Below are 27,335 nucleotides of genomic sequence, written 5' to 3' on the forward strand. Positions count from 1 at the left end.
AATGTCAACTATCTCTACTTCCTGCTTGCCTAACTGTCAAAGTACATGGATCTGCCTTTAACCAGTAGGAAATAATATCTAGAATTAAGGTCTCATTAGTGAACATAATCCACCATTTTAATAAATTCCATAATACTGCCCAACTTTTTATCAAAAGCTTAGTTTGCAATCTACTCAATCCTCTACATACTATATTCTAAATTCTATCTCTGAATCATGCTAGATTAATAATGTACCTAGACCAAACCACTTATTCTTACGTTGCTATTTGGCATTGTGTCTTCATTTTTTTTAAGTTTTATTTATTTTGAGAGAGCAAGCATGAGTGGGGAAGATGTAGAGACAGAGAGAAAGAGAAAGAGAGAGATAGAGAGGGAGAGAGAGAGAATCCCAAGCAGACTCTGCACTATCAGCATAGAGCCTGATGTGGGGCTTGAACTCACAAATGCAAGATGACGATCTGAGCCAAAACCAAGAGTTGGACACTTAACCAACTGAGCCACCCAGGTGCCCCTTATAACTTTACTTTTGAAACGTGTGACTATGAGCATCTTGAGAATATCATCCTCTGTAACAGAGAATTTCTTTTAAAAGCACTTGGAGGAGAAACTTCTTCAACCCTCACCAAAGCTGTGCTCCTCCTGATGAACAACACATAGATTTAAATGTTAAAATGTAGAGCAATCACTATCCAAATAACACCAGCATTCTTTACAGACCTAGAACAAACAATCCTAAGATTTGTACGGAACCAGAAAAGACCTCAAATAGCCACAGCAATTTTCAAAAACAAAACCAAACCTGGAGGCATCACAATCCTGGACTTCCAAGATGTATTACAAAGCTGTAATCAACATGATAGTATGGTACTGGCACATAAACAGACACTCAGATCAATGGAACACAATACAGAAGCCAGAAATGGACCCATAAATGTATGGCCAACTAATCTTTGACAAAGCAGGAAAGAATGTCCAATGGAATAAAGACAGTCTCTTCAGCAAATGGTGCTGGGGAAACTGGACAGGAACATGCAGAAAAATGCACCTGGACCACTTTCTTACACCATACACAAAAATATACTCAAAATGGATGGAAGATGTAAATGTAAGACAGGAAGCCATCAAAATCCTAGAGGAGGAAGCAGACAAAAACCTCTTTGACCTCGGCCACAGCATCTTCTTACTCAGCATGTCTCCGTGTTGAAACAAAAGCAAAAATGAACTACTGGGACCTCATCAAAATAAAAAGCTTCTGTACAGCAAAGGAAACAATCAGCAAAACTAAAAGGCAACTGATGAAATGGGAGAAGATATTTGCAAACGACATATCAGATAAAGGGCTAGTATCCAAAATCTATAAAGAACTTACAAAACTCAACACCCAAAAAAACAAATAATCCAGTGAAGAAATGGGCAAAAGACATGAATAGACACTTCTCCAAAGAAGACATCCAGATGGTGAACAGACACATGAAAAAATGCTCAACATCACTCATCAATCAGGGAAATACAAAGAAAAACCACAATGAGATACCACCTCACACCTGTCAAAATGGCTAACATTAACAACTCACGCAGCAACAGATGTTAGTGAGGATGTGGACAAGACAATCCCTTTTGCACTGCTGGTGGAAATGCAAACTGGTGTACCCACTCTGGAAAACAGTATGGAGGTTCCTCAACAAATTAAAAATAGAACTACCCTACAACCCAGCAATTGCACTATTAGATATTTACCCAAAGGATACAGATGTGCTGTTTCGAAGGGGCACATGCACCTCAATGTTTATAGCAGCACTATCAACACTAGCCAAAGTATGAATAGTCCAAATGTCCATCGACACATGAATGGATAAAGATGTGGTATATACATACAATGAAGTATTACTCGGCAATCAAAAAGAATGAAATCTTGCCATTTGCAACTACGTGGATGGAACTGGAGGGTATTATGCTGAGTGAAATTAGTCAGAGAAGGACAAAAATATCATATGACTCCACTCATATGAGGAATTTAAGATACTAAACAGATGAACATAAGGGAAGGGAAGCAAAAAGAATATAAAAACAGGGAGGGGGACAAAACATAAGAGACTCTTAAATATAGAGAATAGAGGGTTGCTGGAAGGGTTGTGGGGGGGGGGGGATGGGCTAAACGGGTAAGGGGCATTAAGGAGTCTACTCCTGAAATCATTGTTGCACTATATGCTAACTTGGATGTCAATTAAACAATAAATAAATTTAGAAAGAAAGAAAGAAAGAAAGAAAGAAAGAAAGAAAGAAAGAAAGAAAGAAATGTTAAAATATAGGAAAAACTATGAGCAAATAATTAGAATTTCAAATGTGATAACTAATAAAGTCTACCAACTTTTAACGTCACTATAAGATGAGGTGTGTTATCTTTTCTATTGCAAGCACTAGCACACCAAAAATAAGAAAAAATAATTTAGATATTCTTTAATTTTTTTAATATTTATTCATTTTTGAGAAACAGAGCACAAGTGGGGGAGGGGCAGAGAGAATGGGACATAGAATCTTCAGAGACACAGAATCCGAAGCAGGCTCCAGGCTCTGAGCTGCCAGCACAGAGGCCAATATGGGGCTCGAACCCACGAACCACGAGATCATGACCTGAGCCAAAGTTGGATGCTCAAATGACCAAGCCACCCAGGTGCCTCAATTTAGATATTCTTATATATTAAGATATAAAATATCCAAAAATTTTATTTCTATTCTTTATCAAGGACAATTACAGAGAAAACTGAGACACAGAAATATGTTAACATTAAGACAAAAAGAATCCAAGACACAAAAAACAGCACAGGAGAGCCAGTCTAGGAAGGGCTACTGTATGAGCTATTTATATTAATCTGGGGTGTATTCATCAGAAGTAGTAATTACATTTTGCTATATCCTTTGAAATGAGGTAAGTTCCTATCACTCCCCTTCTCAAAAATCTTAAATGGCAGAGACTCCCAGGTGTTCAATATCCTTCACAATACAGTTTCATCCCCTATTACTCTTGTATCTTATATTTACCACCAAATTGAGTTACTTTCTAATTTCTAAACACACCCCTGTTTTCCAACCTCAACACCATTGATTAAACCAATTGTTTCGCCTGAGGTACACTCTCTTCTATTCCACCTCTGCTTGACATAATCCTACCCACTGTCATCATGCATGCTGCTTAAGAGATAGGACTTTCACAACATTCTGTCTCCTAACATATGGGCATAACTTTAATCATCATCACACCATGACCCTGCTGGGACCACATCAGGTGGGCCATACTAAAAATGATAACTTTGAGGATGGTATTTTTCCTCAACACACATTCACTGTTCCCTCTCTCCTTTAATGATAATTACTTATATGCATGTATATCCTGAAATAGATTTGAGTAACACCCAACTCCACCTTTTTAAATCCCCCCTTTCAGCTTAACACAAGGATCAGTAAAATGAATACACAATATCTGTTAAATAAGGTAAAGATTTTTATTAAAAGCTACCTCTTTTCATGAAGGACTTGGGTCAGCTACTCTTGACCACATCCATGTATTTTGATGTAAAGCAATCTACTTTAAGGAGATGAAATATTTCATGACAAAATGAAGCAATTATTTTCTTCAAAAAAAAGCTATTAACAATTTACGATAGTATTTTGCATGTCTACGAAAATTCTAAAGTGGGCAATCTCATTAGGCTTAGCTTTAAGACTTGCAGTTGCCTCTGGATACTGCAAATCATCATATTCATTCCTCTCATAAGCTGCTATCAGTGTTTATACATAAGAATTTCCAAGAACCTACTTGGGCCATATTTGACAAGCCTGTTTTATAATATAAGGAGCACTAGACTAGAAGTCAGCAGACTTCAGTTTTCATTCTGGTTTTATCAGTTATTAATCACAGGAATTTCTGTTTTTCCATTTGCAAAATGTGGATTTTTGAGAACATTAGTTGCTTCCAAATTGATAAAGGATTTTGAGAAAATCAGTTGTTCCCTAATTGTGTTCCTTAGAATCCTGGGGTAAAAAGCATGGGGTGTGGGAGGGGTTTTTTTCAAAGGGGTCTACTGAACTCATATACCTATAATTTCATTGGTTCATAAGAACATCTTTAAAACACTGAAAAAAATTGAAGTCACTCAATCTCTGCTCAAAATTATCCAACAAACAACTCTAATTTTTAGAAAACTTTTTCCAGACACGAAATCTGCCCATTATTTTTTTCTAGTCATTCTATTTCATTAATTCTACAGATACCAAATTCTCATCAATTTATGCCAGTCATTTCAAGGTACATGATAGATTATGTTGAAGGGGGAAAAGCTTGTGGGAGCAAGGGAATGACAGTAAAAAAAAAAAAAAAAACCTAAAAGTGAAGTAACAATGAATTCAAAAGTAATTTAGGCTACCTCAATCCTGTGCTAAGTTTAAAAACTTTTGGAACTTTAATCTAATTTCCCATAGAAATAAAATTATAAATAACAGCAAGGTTCCTAAAGTGAACCCACCAAAAAAAGGAAATTGGGAAGTTCCAAAGTTCTGTAGAACCTAACCACAATTTCAGAATTGCAATGTGGGGTGCCAGAAACACCGAATGTGCTAACAGCTAAGAAAAGGTGCAGGAGTGTCATCATCTTCTGACACTATTCTCCAAGTCCCCACCTAAAATCTTCTAAAACAGTAGTTATCAGAGTATGGTCTGCGGACATTTGCAGGGATCCCAAGATCTATTCCAGGGACCGTAAGGTCAAAACTATTTTAATAGTATTATACAAAGATGTTTAACTTTTTCTCAATTACTCTCCCATGAATGGACAGTGGAGTTATTTTTAAAGGCTGTATTATACATGGAACTTCAACAGACTGAATATAAAAACAGATGAGAATCCAATTATCTATTAAGCTAGACATTAAAGTGATTTGCAAAATATAAAACAATACCACTCTTCTCATTATTTATTTTTTGTTTTTGGGTTTTTTTTTGTTTTTTGGTTTTTTTTTTTTTTTTTGCTTTGGAAAAGTTATTTTTCATAAAGTATGTTGTTTATTTTAGTAGGTACAGGGTTTATTATATATTTTGAGGATGGTGCCAAAAGGAACTTTATGACTTTTTTTAAATTAAAGTAAGTTAACATATAGTATAGTATTGGTTTCAGTAGAACTCAGTGATTCATCACTTACATAGAACGCCCAGCGCTCATCCCAACAAGCATCCTCCTTAATGCCTATCACTCATTTAGCTCATCCCCCACCCACCACCCCTCCAGCAACCCTCAATTTGTTCTCTGTATTTAAGAGTCTCTTATGGTTTGCCTCCCTCTCTGTTTTTATCTTATTTGAAACTTCCCTTCCCCTATGTTCATCTGTTTTGTTTCTTAATTTTTAATGAAATCAAAAATGTTTCTATAATTATCAGGTGTAATTTTGAATGCAATATGTATCTATATAAATTACAAAAATAAAAGCTCTTTGGGTTCCTCAGTAATATAGAAGAATGTACATATAGTTCCTGAGATCAAAAAGTTTAGGAACCACTATTCTAGGGAGTCAAGTCAAGGTCTACATTCCTTGAAGCTACTGGTATGGTTAACATCAAGTAGGAGGGTTAGGGGCACAGGAGCACTTATAGAGTTGTGAAATGAAGACCTAGGGAGAAAACTCTGAGATGATAAAATTTTGATGATTAAAGCAGAACCAGAAGATAGTCTAGAGCTTTCATGTCTTCTTTTCTCTTCACCCTTAGCATAGTAAATAAATGAAAATTAGTAACAGTGTCAGGCAGGAGTGTGAATAAAGTCACAGAAGCTGAAAAGTAGGAAAAGTGATTTAGTAGAAGGATTAAAGAGTACTAGGAAGTCCATTTTAACTATAGTATGGGTTAGATCCACAGATGTAATAGGAGGTAAAGCTATGCATAGGGGTAAGGGTCATACTGAGGATAACCCTGAATAAATAATATGGTAAAGTAACTAAATATAACCAGGCAAGAGGAAAGCTGCTGAAAGATCTCCAGACAACTGGTGAGAAAATCAGAGTTTTTAAATGCCAAAACTTTAAAAAATATTTTTATCTATTATAAAATGTGAAATATTTCAATGTCCATAAGTGAAAACACTCATCATATAATTAAAGATTTCAAATAAATAAAAACATGAAGACTCACCATGTTGCTTCTGCTTTGGATTATACATTTTCCACCACCGAAAAATTATAAATCCATCTTGAATTCTATGCAAGATAAATTACAAAATAAAAACTTCAGTAACAATTTACTTAATTCATTTAATTAGTTGTTATAAAAGGCAAGCAATTGGTAATGAATATGAAAATACAGAAAGTTCTCAATGGATCTCTGGTATACATAAATGTTTCTTAATATCCCAGTTAAAAATAAGGAAAGAGAATTTGCATAGTCTAAATTACTCTATATAGGTAAAATTTAATGACCATCACATGTAATAGGAAAATGATGTGCTAACAGAAAAAGTTTTTTTCTTCTATAAATGATATTTTTTTAATGGTGAAAAAACTATATAAATAAAAGGCCAAATCTTGAACGGGGAACACTAAAATGCTAATAGAAGCTTTTCAAGATACTCGTTCATCTCTACAATTATAAAGCACCTCATGCCCCAAAATGATGAACATAATTATAGACTCTCACCTTTTTACTTTTCTTTAAAAAATAATGTTAGAGTCACAAAGAAATTGTCTCTACTATTTTAAGTGAGGTGTGAGTGTTGACAAACCCTAGCACCTCTCAACTAATTCAAAACTTTCAAGTTCTATCTAAGTTAAGAAATCAAATGTTAGGAAATCACAAAAATATAGTAAGCTTTTCTTTTAAGGCCTACAGAAGAATGTATTTAATATATTATTTATCATTTTTTATTATATTCAGATTTGTGTATCCTTCTTAAAGTAAATTTAGAGGGGCACCTAGATGGCTCAGTTGGTTAAGCATCCAATTCTTGATTTCGGCCCAGGTCATGATCTCAGGGTCATGAGATCAAGTCCCGCATTGGGCTCCATTCTGAGCATGGAATCTGCTTAAGATTCTCTCCCTCCTTCTCCCTCTGCGCCTCCCCTGCTCTCTCTCAAAACAAAAAAAAATAAATAAAATTAGAATAGCTAACAGACACTAAACAATTCTTAAAACATATTACCTATAATACCTTAAAAATATTATCAGCATCCCTGATCCTTGTTTTATGTAACAAATGACCACCATGAATTCTCCAAGAAAAATGGTCAGGTAATTTAATGGCTCAAGTATTCATAATAGGAATGAAATGAGATTATTCATTCCTACAAGCTGCCTTTTGATAAACTTTTTGCCAGTCTGAACCTTAGCTAATTAATCTGATAAAAATATTTTTAAACATCAATTCACCGGATATAATTTACTGAAAAAATTATTTTTCTTCTTTTTTTTAATTGTTTTTATTTATTTTATTATATGAAATTTATTGTCAAATTAGTTTCCATACAACACCCAGTGCTCATCCCAAAAGATGCCCTCTTCAATGCCCATCACCTACCCTCCCCTCCCTCCCACCCCCCATCAACCTTCAGTTTGTTTTCAGTTTTTAAAGAGTCTCTTATGCTTTGGCTCTCTCTCCCACTCTAACCTCTTTTTTTTTTTCCCTTCCCCTCCCCCATGGGTTTCTGTTAAGTTTCTCAGGATCCACATAAGAATGAAAACATATGGTATCTATCTTTCTCTGAAAAAATTATTTTTGATTTATGGTTTTATTTGAAGAAGTCATATTAAATATAATCAGAAAAAAATTTACAATATTTCAAGTTTAAGATGAGTTTTGTTTTTTTTTTTACCTAATAGACATGTCTTCTGTAATATAATAGATTTCACGAACCATGACTTTTCCAGAAAGAACAGAGAAAGAGAAGGAGCCTGTTGTAGGAAAAACAACAACAACAACAGCGATTAATGGAATTGTTTTGATACAGAGTAGAGTACTTGAAGCTTAAAATAATCTTAGCATTCAATTTATTCAATAATTAAATGTTCTCTCCTGGCTCCCTCCTGATGTCCTTACAGCCTTACTAATTTTCTATCCCTCTTTCCTCAAATATAACAAAAAGCACAATAAGTACCATCACTATGAACTGAAACTGCTAAATACGCATATGAAGACATTAAATAGTTGCTCCATATGAATAATTCCCTTAATTATGCACAACTATTAAATAAATCCCAAAGCAGTGATAATTCACCATCTTTCTCCATTAATTTCTTTGATTCCAGGAACCAGTCATTGTCTCAAATTAGTGGAAGATGACTTATGTTTGAGGGAAATGTTATTAATATCGACCACTAAGAAGTACTCTAAGGAAAGTTAGGATGGTTCTAGTCAGTGACCTCTCAACCCTTTTTCCCACTGGTCGAGGGCTTTCTAAAACATATTGGTTCCTGATAGACCCTTGAATCTGAAAACTTCCCACTTATAAGTAGTCATTACTAAGTTAATAATGTGGACCACAAAATGAAATGCACAAAATGATTCCAACTTATAGATTTTTTTAAGTAGAAGTTACTGAAAGAAAAAAAAAAAAAAAAACGGCAAAAACTTCAGTGAGCATTAGAAACTTTCTTTGGATAGTAGTATCCTAAGAAATTTCTATTTCTATATTTTATATGTGCCTATATTTTTCCAATTATTTTAATAAGTATCTTTTACAAGCAAAAAAAAAAAAATCCAAAAGTTACTATAGAAACACTTTAAGAAACAAGAATGCAATAAAGAACCTAACCAAGTAATAATTTATCTTCTGTCATAGAGTGCTGTGTGAGAGAAATTCCAGTTAGGTTAACATTCATAAAACAAAGGTAATTTCTGATGATCACTTATAAAATATAAATTTATAATATAAATCTCAAGGTTATGCAGAAGAAAAAAATTCAGTGTTACTCAAACTTACCAATATGGATATACCCATGTTTGTATAATCTATTAAGAACCAATGTTAAAATAAGACCAACATTTCGAGAATTGTAATATGTGAGATAAATAATCCATCCACAGGACAAAATGGTAGCTGTTGGGAGAAAAAAATGCAAAAGAATCTCACTATAAGTTTCCTTTACAATCACTTTAATATCTTAATAAAAACTTGTTAGTAAAAGATCATTACATTCAGAAATGATAGAACTTTCTTCTATATAGTAATATGTCCTCTTAGAATTTAATACTTGGATTTTTAACACCAGATACTGACTCTACCTTATCCATCTTTTCTCATTTTTCCTTACGTATTAGCCAGAAAAGCACATATTCCAATCAGATTAACTAAAGAAATACTTCCTTTTTTTGTTTTCTTTCTATTTTGTACTGTTTTAGTTATTAAACATATATAAAGATGTTCTGGAAAGAGAAAGCCCTTATTTCTAAATATTCTGAAAAATGTCCACCTTTATTAGGCTAAAAGCTCATTCCCAAGCTGTGTCCTAAAGGCTACAGTTATTTAAAAAGAATGAAAACCAATGATTTTTTTAAATCAGAGAAAAAGCAGTGTTTTTTTTTTAATCAATAGTTCCTGCTTTTTAATAAAAGGTAAAGAAGTGAGAGTTTTACTCTACATAAAGGCATATCTATATTAAACAGGCCACCTTATGCTATTTTGCTCTAATAGATAAGACAATAACCTACTTTTAAAGAATGCCAGTGAATATGCTACAGTAAATGGTATTTCAAATTTGACAATTTTTCATGAAAAGTTTATAGTCACTTACAGGATTCAGAATATTCCCACAAAGAACCTAGTTCATTAATATACAAAAATTAAAATGTAAGAAAGCAGTTTTTGATAATACCTTTCCTTTTACTTATTCACTTTAGAAGTATAACTATTTTCCAAATTAGGACAAAATAATGTAAAGCAATTTAACATGTATCACCATTTAGCAACAGCACATTAAGTTCCTAACTTTTTAAAAAGGTTATTTTAATATGGATAAAACCAAGCAGTCACGGAGAATCAAAATATATTTTCTCAGGGTAGCTTAAATTGACGGTAACAGCTCTGATGTAATAAGTGCTATGATTTGTCTGCAAATATTATTTCTAGAACAATTCTTTTGAAAAGTTATTTTGATGATATGTCATTGTATTTTTGTTTGTAAAAAGTGTTTTGGGGGGGCGGGGGGGGAGTTGGCACCTGGGTGGCTCAGTTGGTTAAGCGTCCGACTTCAGCCCAGGTCATTATCTCATGGTTCATGGGTTCAAGCCACATAGCAGGCTGTGTGCTGACAGCGTGGAGCCTGGAGCCTGCAGCCTGCTTTGAATTCTGTGTCTCCATCTCTCTCTGTCCCTCCCCTGCTCACACTCTGTCTCTCTCTCTCAAAAATAAATAAACATTAAAAAAAAAGTGTTTTGGGTTTTTTTATTGAAGTATAGTTGACACATAATATAGTATTAGTTTCAGGTATACAAAATAGTGATTTGAATATGTCATTATGTTTTAAGTTTAAAAACATTTTGTACTAATTTTTACTGTAAATCACTGTATTGACAGCAGGTTACTGTGGGTCATTCGGAAAGGCAACAGGTATCTGCTGAGAAAGTATGCTTCTAGTATTATACAACCTGAGACTTGTGGCCTTTTCACTCTATCATGTCTCTCAAACCCCTTCAATATCATGAGGCCACTTAGTAAAACAGCAAGAGTAAATAGTCAATGTCTTTCTGGGTGTTGCTGTTGTTTTTTCCTTAAGAAAAGGAGTTGTACACAACAGAAAAAAGTCAGAAATTCTAGGCAATAAGAGAAGACGGTGATAGGAAATAAGGAAGAATTCTACCATAATTAACCTAAAAGGTAATTTTCAATGCTGCTTTTATGAAGTTCTATTTCATATTAATATTTTGCATTTCATTTTACTTTTTTGGCTTTAATGAATGATTTATAATAGGGCACTTCTGTCAATTAGAAAAAATCAGAACTCAAAGTTTAAATCATAATTCCTTCCATATACACTTCACCTCTACCCATTTCTTTACACGTCCTGTGGTGTCATGAAAGAAACATAAGCATGCACTCAGAAAAAAAGGAGCTATGTAACCTGTGTAAGTTATTTAATCCTTATGGGCCTCAATTCTCCAACATGTTAAAAGGAAAAGAATAATACCTACCTTAAGTCTTCTCCGAGCATTGAGACAACATATGCAAAATGCCAGTGGTATGTGGCACACAGAAGATACACAATAAATATCATTACCCTCTTTTTCCCTTCTTACCCCATCTTACCCTTTCTATTTTCCTCTCTACCTTTCTAATTTTTATGCTAAAATTCAAATCCACAAAAACTTTCTGGGCAGTTACAGCCCACAATATTCTCTTCCTCTTATTCATATTCATTCATTCATTCATTTTCCCTCCCTCTCTTTGCCATTGATTTATACATTGTTTTGTATTATTTCTATGTACCTAGGAAACTGCTGGAGTATTAGCCCCCAATTTTTTTTTTTTTTTTTTACTGGCAGAGCCCACTGTTAAGTATAAAGAGTAAGGAAAGAGATGAGATTAACTAGGCATATACACTCTTATTTTGCTATAAAAACATATTTACCATAGGGATTCATCATGATAAAACAAAAAAAAGTGTGTGTGTGTGTGTGCGCACACACACACACGTGCACGCACTGAGATGGGGTTTGGTGAAGGAGCGGACTTGCGACAGGAAAGATAAACTAATTGCAATGTCTTTCTTCTCCTCCCACCTCCCCTAACTCACACAAAAGGAGGCAACCTAAGAAAAAGAGCCCTCTAGAACACTTGCCAGAGGAAATATTCATAGAAATACAGATTGAAACCTTTTTTCCAAAAAATAAAAGAATGGTAGTGTAAGCATTTCAACTTCAGCTAATTACTGCTTAAAATGTGACAGTTGTTAATCTGTACATAAAAAACAAAATACAAGAAAATATATTCTACTTACCAACAAGGAGCCAAACAACATTGGAATTGTGTTCTGTAAGAAAATCTTCTAATTGAGTGATACTAGGAACAATACTCTCATTCTTCCTTTGATCCATTACTGAAGTTTTTCCAGAGCAGCATCTAAAGGCCAAAGAGTTCATATATTAAATTTAGAATCAGAGATTTATTAAACTGCAAAGGAAATCATTTAAGACAGGAAAAAAGGTAAATTTAATAAAAGTAAAAGTTCATAAGGTAGAAGATAAAAGAGAAGCTTAAGGGCCAGATAGGAAAATGGAAATAGTTTCATTACAAAAATCTTTTAGAATTTTACTTTGCTGGTGCTTTTTAGTGTTATGCCTTCTGGTGTATTTTTAATCTAAATGAAAGCTGATATACTGAATTCTTGATTAAAAGAATTAAAGGATGGGCACCTAGGTGGCTCAGTCAGTTGAGCATCCTCCCAAAGACACATAACTTGAACTTAATCTATCTTGCTTCTCTCTCTCCCAATATATTATGATCAGTAAGGATTGTTTTATTTATCTTTGTATCCATAATACCAGTGACAGTGCCTTGAACACAGCCACTGTTTTCAAGTATTACATCATTTTAAATGGTATTTTTATCTATTATGTAAGAAAATATCTGACCTACATGTTTTAAGACAAGCTCTCTCAATATTTTCTTAAAAAAATTTTTTGTGATGCTTATTTATTTTTGAGAGAGAGACAGAGACACAGCGCAAGCAGAAGAGGAAACACAGAATCCAAAGTAGGTTCCAGGCTCTGAGCTGTCAGCACAGAGCCTGATGCAGGGCTCAAACCACGGGCTGTGATATCATGACCTAGAGCCGAAATCGGATGCTTAACTGACTGAGCCACTCAGACACCCCTCAATATTTTCATGACTCATCTATATTCTCTTTATTCTTCCTGAAATCCATGATATTCAAAACTGCTGTCTACATTAAAATAGAAATTGTGGCAATTATTGTTTTTAGTGACAAAGAAAAACATGAAAATGTGAAATAGCTCAAAGCAAACAGAGCATAAACTAGAGATTTATCAAAGTTCCTAATTTAACACCACCACTACTACCACCATTTTAGGAAATACCTTTCTAAAATGATTACTTTTCAAAGTGAATTACCTGTAAAATCTTTTCAAATACTACATTCAAACTATTTTATTTCTTTCTCACTGGCATAAAAAAATCAAATTATCAAACATCTAATACTTACATAACTTACATTACTTTTAGAGACAGAATTCAAAATCTTAATTTGGTCCTTCAGAAATGGAGGTCATCCCACAAATTAGTAGGAAAAAATATAAATAATATGATAGGCAAATGAACAAAATATATAAGTAGGCAATTTACAGAGAAAGATAGTATCACTAACCATTGGGACAATCACCCAATAGTGATATAAGTAAAAATTAGAAAGACTGTAAACAACTACTTCAGCAAAAGTATGGGAAAATGGGCACTCATACACAGTTGGGGAGTAAACTACATTTGGAAAGAACAATTTATTCAAATACTGTAAGAATGTGTATACTTTAACTTGGACAGCATTACACAGTGTACTGAAAAATTTGAAAAAATATATCAATTAATAGGAAAATAATTAAATAGTTAAATATAGTATACTTTACTGGGAAATAATATGCAGCCTTTCTAAAAAAATGAGATAGCTCTATATGGGCTGATACACAGAAAAGTCCAGGATATATGTAATGTTAGCAGGGAAAGAGCAAGTTGAGAAACAAAATGTATAGCATTCCACTTAATGTTTAAAAGAAAAAAGACCAGGGGTGCCTGGGTGGCTCAGTCGGTTGAGCGTCCGACTTTGGCTCAGGTCATGATCTCACAGTTCATGGGTTCAAGCCCCGCGTCGGGCTCTGTGCTGAAAGCTCACAGCCTGGAGCCTGCTTCAGATTCTGTGTCTCTCTGCCACTACTACCCTGCTTGTACTCTGTCTCTCTCTCAGTCTCTCTCAAAAATAAATATTAAACAAAATTTAAATATTTATAAAAAAAAAAAAGGGGGGTGCCTGGGTGGCTCAGTTGGTTAAAGTTGAGGTCATGATCTCACACTCTGTGAGTTCGAGCCCCACATCAGGCTCTGTGCTGACACCTCACAGCCTGGAGCCTGCTTCAGATTCTGTGTCTCCTTCTCTTTCTGCCCCTTCCCCACTCATGCTCTGTCTCTCTCTCTCAAGAAAAACTGAATAAACATAAAAAAAAGACTATCCATTATGTATATTACATATAGACACCATATATATACACACATATGTATTTATGTGCACATATATGGAGTGTGTGTATATATACGCACTTTTTTAAATCAGCAAAAACAGTGAAGCCATATTATCGTTACCTCTAGAGAGAGCATTGGGAAAGACTTAGGAGGAAGGAAAAGAAACAGTGAAACAGGACTTCCACTTTTACTCTTGACACTTAGGTATTGTCTAATGTTTTACGATTGGCATATAATACTTCCATAATTTAAAAAGAAAAAGGGAGATTTGGTAACTAGAAGATAGGAAATGACAGGTGAGAGACTTTTCTTGCCCAAGCATACATCTATTGACCTCTTCTTATAACCAACCAAGAAATAGGTGTCTCCCAACCCAAAAATAACAACTCAGTCATCTGTCATTCTAGCATCATGTCTTTCTTCAGTGCTTAAATACTTAGCTTTTTAAAAAATTAAAGTGCAAATACTGAGCAAACTCAAACTTCATCACAACATCAGAAAGATCACCTTAGCAAGAATTATTTGAATTGACAGCCTTGAATGTAAGAATGGAAGGAATATATACTGTTCTAGAAAGGGGAGACAAGTAAGTTTCATCAAGAAAGGACATAAAGAACATTAAGAGAGATTGGGGAAGGGAGAAGGAGGAGGCACTCATCAAAGAAAAAACAGTAGAATCCAAAGATCCTGCTTCAGACTATATTGTTCCAGAAACAGGACATTATGTGGATTGAGAGCATGGATTCTATACTAGACTAAGTGAGAACTACCAGATCTAATGTTATAGCTGTGTGACCACTGGCAAGTTACCTAACCATTCTGTGCTCTATTCCCTCATCTGTAAAACAAGAACACTAATAGTACCTACCTGACAGAGGTGAATAGTGAAAACTGATAAATTCATGTATGTAAACCATTTAGAATAGCACCCAGCACATAGTAAATAATACACCATATAAATATTTGCTGATTGCAACCAATGCTTTTGGTGCCTTGCCCACATACTGTTAGCATTCATCTCTACACAAGATGACTGCTCATTTGGAACAACTGAATACTTTACTGAGGGCTGCTTTTGGACTGCAGAAACATGCTCAGCTTATACTCAGGGCAAGCCAGAAATGCCAAAGAGGTAACATCAATGACAGCTAGGAAAGTGGTGGATACACAACTGCAGCTTCTTTGTTCTTGATTTGGGATAACTCTGAGGCATAGTATTTTTTTAAGTTTACTTATTTATTTTTGAGAGAGAGCAGAGGAGGGGCAGAAAGGGGGGGGGCGGGGAAGGGAGAGAGAAAGACTTCCAAGCAGGCCCCACGCTGTCAGCACAGAGCCCAATGCGGGGCTCAAACTCCCCAACCATGAGATCATGACCAGAGCCGAAACTGAGAGTCAGACGCTTAACCGACTGAGCCACCCATGCGCCCATGAGGCATATTCCATTTGGTTTCCCAAGAGTTCACCAATGGTAGTGAGCTCCAGATGCCCACAGTGGTAACTGCTAGGATAATGCCCTTTACTGACTTCAATCCCTTTCCTTTCTTACTTCCCCATTCTCCTACCAGTCTTTCCTACGATCACTTCTGTACTTGAGTCCTTCCTTATCCAGGTATTGGTTCCAGGAAGACCTAAACTAAGGAACTATTTTTTTTTGTTTGTTACCAGTCCTATTAAATCTGAGGATAGCTTTCTTTTACATGAAAAATGATTCTGTACTTTAAAGAGATCATAAAAAAATAAATAAAATTAAAAAATAAAATAAAGAGATCATAAAACCATACCATTTGAAGGACACAGTGTTAAATATTTAATATCTTTTAAAAGTTTGCTTTAATTCAGGGTGTGTGTGTGTGTGTGTATATATATATACATACATACATACGTATATGTGTATATATATATATACACATATACGTATGTATGTATATATACATACATACGTATATGTGTATATATACACATATATGTATGTATGTATGTATATATATACACACATATATATTGTATACAATACAATAAAAACATTTTAGAAAAGGAAGATACTCTCCTTTAGAAAAGGAATATACTCTCTCTCTCTCTCTCTCTCTCTCTATACATATATATATATATATATGACAGAAAGAGAAACATTTCCTTCATCTGAACAGGAAGAAGGGAAAGGAAAGACCAAGATATGGGGAGATCTGGTGATAGAAAGATGAAAGAATCTGATGGCTTCCATAGATTTTTGAAAAATCAAATTCAGGGCGCCTGAGTGACTCAGTTGGTTAAGCATTTGACTTCGGCTCAGGTCATGATTTCATGGTTCATGAATTTGAGTCCCGCATCAGGTGAGCTCAAGCCCCTCTTCAGGTGAGCTCCATCCACTTCTTTTTCTTTCTTTCTCTCTCTCTCTCTCTCTCTCTCTCTCTCTCTCTCTCCCCCTCCCTCATGGGATTCTCTCTCTCTCAATAAAAAAAAATTAAAAAAAAAAAAAGCCAAATTCATATTTATCTAAAATCTCTTCTATTTCATTTTTTTTTTTTTTACTTATTACTCCAAGTTTTTTGGCACTAGTCCCATAACTTCTACAGTACCTGTTCCTTTTCTATTTTTCTTAGTTTTTAGCTTTTGTGTTTATGACAACTGTAAGAAGAATGACCCTAAGTGGTTGGTGAAAGAAAATAATGAATAAGAGGGCCTTCATCACCACAGCTTACCCCAAGTCCCCCAATTCCACCCTACCTCAGCAATAATTATTTATCATCTCAGAAAAGGGGTGAGTGGGAGGAACTGGAGGATCTGTGCACCTGCCCACAGCTTGTCAAGAAAACTTCACTGCACTGGTTAGTTTACCTTCTTCCAAAAGAAGAGATATCATCCCATAATTTGACACAGGATTTCAGGTATAAGGTTTTCCTATACCAGGGTTAAACTGGAACAAGTCTATATATAACATTACCTATGATGTGAGAAGATCTGGTTATGAAGAGACAGAGCTTTCTTGGGTACTGTCATAGGAAAGTAAATATTGATTTTGATTTTTTGGAACAACATAGTTAAGACAGTTGCTTGATAATGTTGAGCTATTTTTTTGTTTATTCATTCAATAAATATTTATTGAGCTTAAAAATTCTGTAATACAGCTAAGGAATTCTGAGTATTAAGTATAAGATTTGGAATATTCACAATAACCTTTTTAGTACGATGTCTGGCAATATAGAAAATACTAAAAAAAAAAAAAAAAAAGGCTGTTTGAATGAATACCTGTATCTTAGCAGTTATCGTACCATATTACAATTATTACTTTAGAAGTCTCCCCTGGTAGACAAATGTTCTTAAGGATGGGTTTGCCCTACCCATTTAAGCGTAATATCTAACCAAGTTCTGTATACAGAAGTCTCTCAATAAATACTTGTTTCAGAAATGAATGAAATAAATACATCATCATGAAAGTACATAATTATGAGCTATCGCCAAAAGTAAGTGAGTATTAAAAAAAAAAAAAAAAAAATGATAAGTGAGTATTCCAATGTACCCAGAGCCAAAAAGATTCCTAAGTGATCTTTTCACTCTCAAGAAAATCTGGTTTTCATTTGCTTGAGTTTAAGAAGAGGATATTCAACTTTTTAACAACCCAATTAATGTGAAAAAAGTTTAATCAAATCTCACACAACAATGAAATCACAATTCTTTGTATAAAAAGACAAATCACAATTCTTTGTATCTTCAGACCATCATATCAAAATTCTCTGCATTTAATTATAGTTCCTTTTCTAAAATGTTTTTATTGTATTGTATTGTATTGTATTGTATTGTATTGTATCTTAATTTGAGAGAAAGAGAAAGAGAGCGCAAACACACAAATGCCCGAGCAGGGGAGGGGCAGAGAGAGAAAAGGGAGAGAATCCCAAGCAGGCTCTGAGCTGTTAGTGTAGAGCAGGACTCGGTCTCAGGACCGCGAGATCATAATCTGAGCCAATATCAATTATCAGACACCTAGCCAACTGAGCCACCCAGGTGCCCTCAGTTCCTTTTATATAAAAGAAACTGCATGAGTTTTAAAAGTTGGAAAACAAATGAACTTTACAGCTCTCCTCTGACCTTCATCAATATTCATATTCTCTTTACCATCAGGTAAAATTAAACACCTATTAGGACAAAGCACTTACCCTTGGCCAATTTTACTGATCTACAGTAACTGTTACAGAATACATACACTTACTTGAGAATTTTTCAGTTACTGTTTAATTTCTGCTCATATGTAACAAATTATCTGGAGATACTTTTGTAAAAGTTCCCCATTTCAAAGCCATTTATGTCCACCTTAAAATTAAGAAGCCAGATAACTGACCCAAATATCTAAGTAAATACCAATAAAAATGAACTGTCTGAACAGACTACTCATCTCTACTATGACATAATGACATCCCAAAACAAAAGTAAAACATAAATCAGGTCACGACAACATTTTTATCCAAAATGAAGTTTCAAGGATGATTAGAACATTTGAGCTATTCATTTAAACACTGACCATTCACCAATCTAAAGGTAAACGGCCTAAAACACATGACTTTCCAATTCCATGATGCTTCATAAATAAAGTATATAAAATAGGGAAGTACTTACTACAACTAATATCTCACATAAAATAAATATGTAAATTTTATATTACAAGATAGTAATGGAATATATTAACAAGGTTGTTATTACCCATTAAACATAGAGTGATTGGAAAAGCCCAATCTGACTAAATTATTTTACCTATCAGGATACAAGGCTTTAAATTCCACCATCCATCCCTTCAAGGGGAGTATTAACCAATATTATCTCTTAAAATTCAAAATAAAACAAAAATCTATAATGTCCTATTCTGTTCATTTAAACAAACAAGATAGACAATTATCCTCTTAAGTTAGACCAGGTATATAATCATCTCTACCGAGAAAGTCATTCCAGGTTCCTTTCAGTCCCAGGATTCCAAGTGCAACAAACACAATTCACTATTAAACTAACTCCAAAACCCAACAGAATTAAATGGTAAAATAACATTCTATCAGAAATAACAGAAATCATCTGGTATACTGGAACTAGGCTTTACAGTCAGATTTGAAATGGAAAGCTTGCTCTACCCTTTCAATACCTTCAATACCTTCCTTAGCTGTGAGATAGCTTGAGCAAGTTACTGAATCTCTTTAAGCCTGTTTCCAAACGGCCATCTCTTCTCTGAAGAGATGTTCAAGGCATTAAAAACATGAAGCAAACAAGCTAACATACAGTGCTTGACAAGAAACACATTACAGCAGTGGTGCTAAGCTACTATCATTAATGTTCTTTAAGAAAAAATCAGCTCAACAAAAAAGGTGAAAGCTAAAAAAAATAAATAAAATGCATAGCAGTAGACAATGACTAAAATGCATTTCATTCCTTACAATATATGAGAAAAATACATATATTTAACTAAATAACAGAATTTTATAACCAAAAAAATTAGTTGGCACAAATAACAATCAAGAAATTAAGTTAATATGAATAACATAGTTCTACAAATAACAGTGAATATGATATGATTCTTAGAAGCAGATCAAGTACCAAAATACACTAGTTACCAGGCAACTATTGCTAAAGAAATATTCAGATATGGTGAGTGACAATTCAAACACTAAAAATCTGCAAACTAAACATACTTTTTAATAACGTAATCTATGCTACAAAAACTGTTCTTTATGTTATATATGAAAGAATTTTTAACATCTCAGAAATCATATCATTCAACAAAAATGTTGCACTTTAACACACCTCACTGCTATAGACAGAAATTTATGCTGGTTTACCTAAGTACTTATTAAAAGCAAAACAAATCTCTTAAAAATCTGTAGAAAACATATCTAGTAATAGGGTAAAAAGAACAGACCTCAAATTCTCCAAACCTAGAAGAAACCATGATTCTTAAATACAATCCACTTTTAATAATCCACCAGAACTAATTTCTACCTTCAACATATTCCTTGACATGATCAGCAATGCAAAGAGCTCAATAGTAACTGCCAAGTGAAAGATGTAATCCTCCTACTTTTATTTCCCATTCACTGGTTGTGGGGTTTTGTCTTCATTTTGTACTGACTAGTGAACACATTCTGCAAGTTTCCTTTCTTTTTTTTTTTTTTTTAAGTGTTTATTTATTTTTTGGGAGAAAGAGAAAGCACAAGCAGGAGGGGCAGAGAGAAAGACAGAAGGAAGACAGAGGGAAACACAGAATCCAAAGCAGGCTCCAAGCTCTGAGCTGACAGCAGCAAGTCCGATGCAGGGCTTGAACTCATGAACCCTGAGATCATGACCTGAGCAGAAGTCGAACACTCCAACTGAGCCACCCTGGTGCCCCTCCTTCAATTCTTTTAATCAAGAATTCAATATATCAACTTTCATTTAGATTAAAAATATACCAGAAGGCATAACACTAAAAAGCACCAGCAAAGTAAAATTCTAAAAGATTTTTGTAATAAATCTATTTCCATTTTCCTATCTGGGTCTTAAGGTTCTATCTTCTACCTTATGTCACTTCAGTCAGAAACCCTCCCAAATACATGTTCAAACTATTCACCCAACCAAAAAGGGTCTTTGGATGTGGGGAGAGGGAGAAACTTGTCACATGTGTTTACCAACACTCTCCTCACATCAAGTTCAAAGAAAACATTTTCTTATTAGCATGTTGCTACCCTAAGAGCCCACAAGATTCATTTAACAGCCAATTCCTGTGAGCTGATGATATTGCTACAACTGAAACTGAACTTTCATGTAAGTAAAACAACAAAGAAGTCTGCTTTGGGGAAGTTTTATGTGGATATGACGCATACAGTACTACTGGTGATATGAGACTCAGCATTTTAAATGGATATGAATAGAAATATACTTTACGTATACATAAAAAGTGACCAAGTACAAACAGATCAATAATCTAAAATTCAGACTTTAAACATTTTGGTCAATGTTCTCTTACCCTTTGAAACATTCATTCCATGGTATTAATTCACCATTAAAATGATAAAAATATAGCTATCATAACAATGGCTACAACACTTATTCAAGGTTTGCTGTGTGCTAGACACAGTGCTAAACACTTTACGTGCATTTACTCATCTAATTGTCACAAATAACTACTCATTAACAATTCCCCATTTTAAAGACGAGAAAACTATGGCACTGAGAAGCTAAGCACAAACACAGCTAAGGCCCCAGTAATTATCTCTTAGTTCTAAGTTTCGTTATATGAAAAATGAGATCCTTCCTCCCACCTCTACATTTAGAAGCTAATATGAATGCTACCAAAATTCAAATTTTGGCATAAAAAATTCATATTTTGCCCACTATGGCATTTTTTTTTAACCTAAAATGATTCTCTATTAAGTCAAGGGTCAACAAGCACTTTTTTTAAATAACCCTGAGTGGTAACACAAGTTGTGCAGCCTGATTAGCAGCAAAAAAGGCCAAATTATAAAGCGAACCAAATCTAACTTAACCACCTCCCACTCCTCTAGAACCTCTCTCTCACCTGATCATAAAGGCTATTATTCACTGACTTTTAAAGAGCTTTTTTGCCCCTAAAGAACTTGACAATTGATAAAATGTATGGTAGTTTTAAAATGTCCAAAAACTCTTTAACATTCCTCCCTTCAAGAGGTAGAACTTAATTCCCGTCTCAGGTGTGGGCTGGACTTAGTGATACAGCTGTAAAAGAGTATGTCAGAAGCAATGGTGTGTAACTAAGTCAAAACTGGCATCACAGCTTCCTCCTTGTTCTCTCTTGGATCATCTGTTCCAGGGGAAGCCAGATGCCTTGTTAGGACATTTAAAAAGCCCTAGACAGGGGCGCCTGGGTGGTGCAGTCGGTTGAGCGTCCGACTTCAGCCAGGTCACGATCTCGCAGTCCGTGAGTTCGAGCCCCGCGTCAGGCTCTGGGCTGATGGCTCGGAGCCTGGAGCCTGTTTCCGATTCTGTGTCTCCCTCTCTCTCTGCCCCTCCCCCGTTCATGCTCTGTCTCTCTCTGTCCCAAAAATAAATTAAAAATGTTGAAAAAAAAAATTTAAAAAATAAATAAATAAATAAATAAAATAAAAGCCCTAGACAGATCGGCATGGTGAGGCTTTGAGGCCTCTAGCCAACAGACATGTATGTGTGCCATCATGGAAGCAAATCCTTCTGCCACAGTTGAGATGACTGAAGTTCCTGCCAAGATTTTGGCTGCAACCTCATGACAGACCCTAAACCAGAAGGACTGAGTTTAGGCGCTTCCAAATCCAGACTCACAGAAACTAAGATAGTAAATATTTTAAACCACTAAGTTCAGGTATAATTTGTTACTCAGCAATAGATAACTAATACAAAGTATGTGAAAAGTAATTTTGCAAGATAACTACAAGTTATCTCTACTCTGATAGTTCATACCAGTCATGTTAAGCTAAACTAATGCACTCTACTCTCCTCCAACTTACCAAAAGATGAGGAATCAGCAATAACACACCAAGAAGATTACCAATCCCATGAATGAACCATTTCCTCTCTCTACTTTAAGTGAGAGTCTCCTGCATGGACTCTGTGGAGCAACCCCTACCCTGCCTCTACATATTCATCTGTATCCGTAATCATCACCATCTCCTTAACTCCTGTCTCAGAAGTCTATCTAAAGCACCCTTGACCTGCATCCTCATTTTCCATCCCTTCCAGCTTAGTCAGTGACCTTGCTTCACTAATTATTGTCCCTCTCTCCTCTATCTTCAAATTTTATTTTTGATGTTTTTTTATCCTCAGCAAATAAAGATTATAAATCATATCACTCGTACCTTTAAAAAACAAAAACTCTGACTGTTTCCAATTCTGTGTCTCCCTCTCTCTCTGCCCCTCCCCCGTTCATGCTCTGTCTCTCTCTGTCCCAAAAATAAATTAAAAAAAAAAAAAAAAAATACTCTTTAAAAAACAAAAACTCTCAAACTCATATATCTAGTGATCCCCTCTCTATTCAATTTAGAATCAAACTTTCTGAAATAGGTAAATGACAGTACCTATTTCAATTTCCTTATCTCTTACCACTGTGAACTGGCTCCATCCATATAATCGCTCTTGCTCAGGTCAACAACTTTTTAAAAAAATTTTTTTTTAACATTTATTTATTCTTGAAAGAGATTGAGAGAGAAAGAGAGAGAGAGAAAAAGAGAGAAAATATGAGCGGGGGAGGGGCAGAGGGAGAGAGGGACACATAATCTAAAGCAGGCTCCAGGCTCCGAGCTGTCAGCAGAGCCTGATGCAGAGATCATGACCTGAGCCAAAGTCAGATGCTTAACCAACTGAGCCACCCAGGTGCCCCAACAACTTCTTGACATGTCTGATAGATACTTTCTTTGTCCTCATTTTATCTGATATCTCAAAGGTGTTTAATACTCACTCCTTTTCTCCAAACTCAGTTCTTCCACTGACTTCTGTGATTCTCCTGCTTCCTTATCCATTCATTCATCTCCTTTGAGGTGTGTCTTCCTTCTAGGATAGGGATTTATTAGTCTTCCCTATCCGCATTTCTTTTCTTTTACTCTACATTTTTTCCCTGAGTGATCTCATCTAGTCACATTGCTTTTAACCATCATCTATAAGCTGAGACTCCAAATTTTATATCCCCAGCGGGATCTTCTTAACTGAGATCTATATCCAGCTTCCTAGTGACATTTCTTGCAAGTCACAGATGCCTCATAACAACAGCCCCACAACCATGTTCCCCAATCTATTGTTCTTCCTATACTGCCTCAGTAAATGGTCCCAGAATCCACTCAGTTTCTCAAGCCAGATATCAGATATCAGTTCCTTTATCCTTCAAATGTTTATTATACACTTATTATGTGCTTGCATATGACAGTAGCTAAAAATTACCCAGACTCAACTTTCTCTCAAGCCCAAAATCCTACTCAATACATCTCCTTTGCATCTATCTAATCCATCTCCATCTTTAATTCCCATTTGCATCTCTGTACTTCTGGTTCTCATTTGCCACCTGAATTATTACAATGCCTCTTATGATCACCACTCTGCCAAACTCATCACCCTCCAACTCATCACCAGACTGTTGCCTGACCATGTCACTTCTATTCGTTATATATAAACTGCCTGAAATTTTCTCATATTAAAGAGTTAATTTTCTTAACCTCTCAAGAAATTTTTGAAATTCTATCATTATCTTTAACATGAAAAAAAATATGATGAAATGAAGTCTAGAAGAATCCTAGTATCCCACTGTACCTTAGAGTAGCACTAGTAGAGTACCTTCCTTTATTAACTAAAATTATGAAAGATTTATTATAAATACAAACATTTACCATATGGGCAGTGCTGTTTTCTAGTCTTTTATATAAACCAAAAACATCTTTGCACATAGAAATAAAAAAATGTATGATATTTCACAAAAATATTACCTTCCAGGCAAAATTCACTACTCTAGTATTCTCAAGGGCCATGATGAACACTAATACTAAAAGCCTTAAATAATGCCTGAAATATGGTACTCAATAAATATTGATGAAATGAATTAAATATTTCTTCATCGTGTTTAACTGTCTTCTACTAATCTCCATAGAACTCATAATATAAAATATACTTGACTTCAACATACCTAGTATCCTGTGAAGAACAAACCAAAGTCAACTAATTTTCTTCATTTATTTTTAAAGCCTTTTATAACATGGGCATGAGCAAGAAAAAGAAAGAAAAAAATGTTAACACTTGATAGAGAATTAAGCCAAAGCTTCCCTTGGCTTTCTCCTCCCAATATACAAGCTAAGCACACAACTTAATTGTCAATCAGATATCAACAATTCAAAAGTGAGGTAAGATGAATGGCAGGTCATGTTATATACTGCCCCAACCTTCATTCTATGACCATTCAAGCAGCTTAAAACACAACTGAAGCAGAAAGTCAGATTTCGTCTATCTCAGCTTTAATTGGAAATTATTTTTTTAAAAACTTGGCCAAAATATTTACTCAATTTTTTTCCAGAGTCTGCAGTGTTTTCTTTCTCCTTGTCTTCAGAAGGCCCACCTGCAGCGTTTCATCTTAACAAACCTGAAAAGAACATTTTAACCAATTATAGAAGATAGTTTGGCTTTATCAACATTTGCACCATTTCAGAATAAATTATTTGATTGCATGAGTGTGAATGCACACACACATAGAAAGTGTTTAATGTTACTCCAATATCACATTTCCTTCTTTAAAGTTTCCAGACAAGAAATACTTCTAAACTAGAATAAGACCACGGTTTCCAAATTACAGTGTTCTAAAGCTTTTAGAACAAGGTTCCAGAAGTCAAATCCTATGTTTAAAACATACTCAAAGTGTGGCCTTAAAAAAGTTGTCCTCTCAAACTGTTGGTTCTCTGCTGGCAGGAATGGTGCCTCAGTTTCCTTCCTATTCCAACCACCTGGCACACTTTTTATCAAATGAAAATCACTTTGCAAACTGTTCAGATACTTGGGAGATGATAAAGCATACTGATTATGGGACCTTAAACTGAAGTCAGATTACCTGGTTTAAATCACATCTCTACTTTGTACAAGGTGATTTTTAGGGCTGCACGGTTTAGTTCATCTATAAAATGAGAGTAATAACAGACCTAACGTGATAGGATCGTTATGATGATTAAATGAGATAACATGCACATAAAATATGTCTTACTCAACAATTATGTAAAATGAATATTCTGGTTAATTCATCTATTTTCATATTAAATGTTTATGGTTAACTTAGAATAAATCAGCTTCAATGCCATACACAGGGTGAAAGCAGTAACATGAAACCAGCTGAAACGTACACCATTGGGCAGTTACCAAAACATGATTTTCTTACAGAGGAAATTTACAAGAATTCTTTCCATTTAACAAGCGTCCCTAACTGTCTACTGTCAAAACTAAGGTCAAAGGGGGTGGGAGTTAGGTGTGGAGGAGGGGAGAAAAGAATATACTCTGCAGAAGGAGAATCAACTTCCCTTCACCTTCCTTTGACCGTAAGATATTGTTTCCGCTGAAATGTACTCTTCAAAAGTGTAGACTCAGCAAGCACCAACTCACAATACAACACACGTCCCGCCAGGATTGGGAAGGCGGAAGGTTCTAAGGCTCCACCGCCATCGGTCAGTAGACCCTACGTTAAGCAGTTCGGGGTCTGCCGCAGCCAAGGACTCCCAGCAAGGCTAAAGCCGGAGCCTGCAGGTGCGCTTGTCCTTCCCGCCCGCGGAGTCCACACACCAAGTGGGCGCCGCCCACCCGTCTTATCACCATCCACAGAGGCCGCTCCGGCGTCGGCGCCCCCAACCATCGACTGTAATGGCTCTTCCAGGCCTTCCCATTGACCTTCTACACCCGGTCTACAGGTCCCGGTGCTGCAGGTAAGAATAGCAAACTAGGAAACGAGTCGACGCCGCAACAGCGGCGAAGAAGCCAAACCTCCAGACTCTGACCTGGCTGAGTTCCAGAGATGATGGAAAACTGTTCACCCAACCCTGCCCAGTCCGACCCGTCCCCTCACCTGGGCGAGCGCCGGGGCGGCCTGGAACCGCACCGGCCTCTTCGAGGGACGCTAAAGGCCTCGGGCAGCGGCAGCAGCGCCGAGCCGGCCCGGGCCGGGGAAGCTCTGCCCGCGCCCACACCCTCTAGCCCCGCTACCCCGGCCAGCTGCTTTGGGTCCGGCCGGGGGCCCCTAGCCACTAACACAGAGAGGGGCGGAGAAGGATGGGAGGGGTCCCAGCTAGAGCCAGGCGTCGCTGCGGCTGCGGCTGCGTCAACTGGTAGCGTCAGACGTCACGGCGCCGGCACGCCACCCAAGCCCCATCCAGGAATCTGCAGCGCCCCACCCCTTTTCTCTCCTCCTCTTCCCCTGTCCCCGCACTGTGGGTGGAGCCTGGGCGCTTGGCGGAGGTCCGGGGCGGGTTTGGAAAAATCGCTTGCTACTTAGCCACGGGAGAGGTCAATGAATGGCCTTCCTGAGTCCAGGAGACCGAGAAGCGCGGATAAGACCAGGACGTTAACAAAAAGGACAATCAAACCGGTGCTATGAAGTGAAATGAATCCTCTTGGAATAGAGAATAATATTTTTATGACCTTATC

At 35.8% G+C, this 27,335-nt stretch overlaps 1 protein-coding gene across 9 annotated transcripts in view; it reads right to left on the bottom strand.

Moving 5' to 3' along the window:
• BLTP1 (bridge-like lipid transfer protein family member 1) overlaps positions 1–27,008 on the bottom strand; it is a 214,936-nt gene extending 187,928 nt beyond the window's left edge. For 5 of the 9 annotated variants that reach the window (XM_053901272.1, XM_053901273.1, XM_053901274.1 and 2 more), the window contains exons 1-6: positions 26,758–27,006; positions 25,216–25,296; positions 11,971–12,092; positions 8,958–9,074; positions 7,851–7,929; positions 6,178–6,242 (exon numbers count right to left, since the gene is read on the bottom strand). In XM_053901272.1, the coding sequence (XP_053757247.1) occupies positions 6,178–6,242; positions 7,851–7,929; positions 8,958–9,074; positions 11,971–12,067 (358 nt within the window). In that variant the 5' untranslated portion in view covers positions 12,068–12,092; positions 25,216–25,296; positions 26,758–27,006. Of the gene's footprint in view, positions 1–6,177; positions 6,243–7,850; positions 7,930–8,957; positions 9,075–11,970; positions 12,093–24,846; positions 24,906–25,215; positions 25,297–26,757 lie in introns of all 9 variants that reach the window. The other 4 variants (XM_019418956.2, XM_053901276.1, XM_053901271.1 and 1 more) reach the window with 3 other exon arrangements.
• Between the last annotated feature and the right edge of the window lie 327 nt (positions 27,009–27,335).

Source organism: Panthera pardus, unplaced genomic scaffold (assembly GCF_024362965.1).
Source record: "Panthera pardus isolate Hobbes unplaced genomic scaffold, ASM2436296v1 HiC_scaffold_13, whole genome shotgun sequence".
NCBI classification, from domain to species: Eukaryota; Metazoa; Chordata; class Mammalia; order Carnivora; family Felidae; genus Panthera; species Panthera pardus.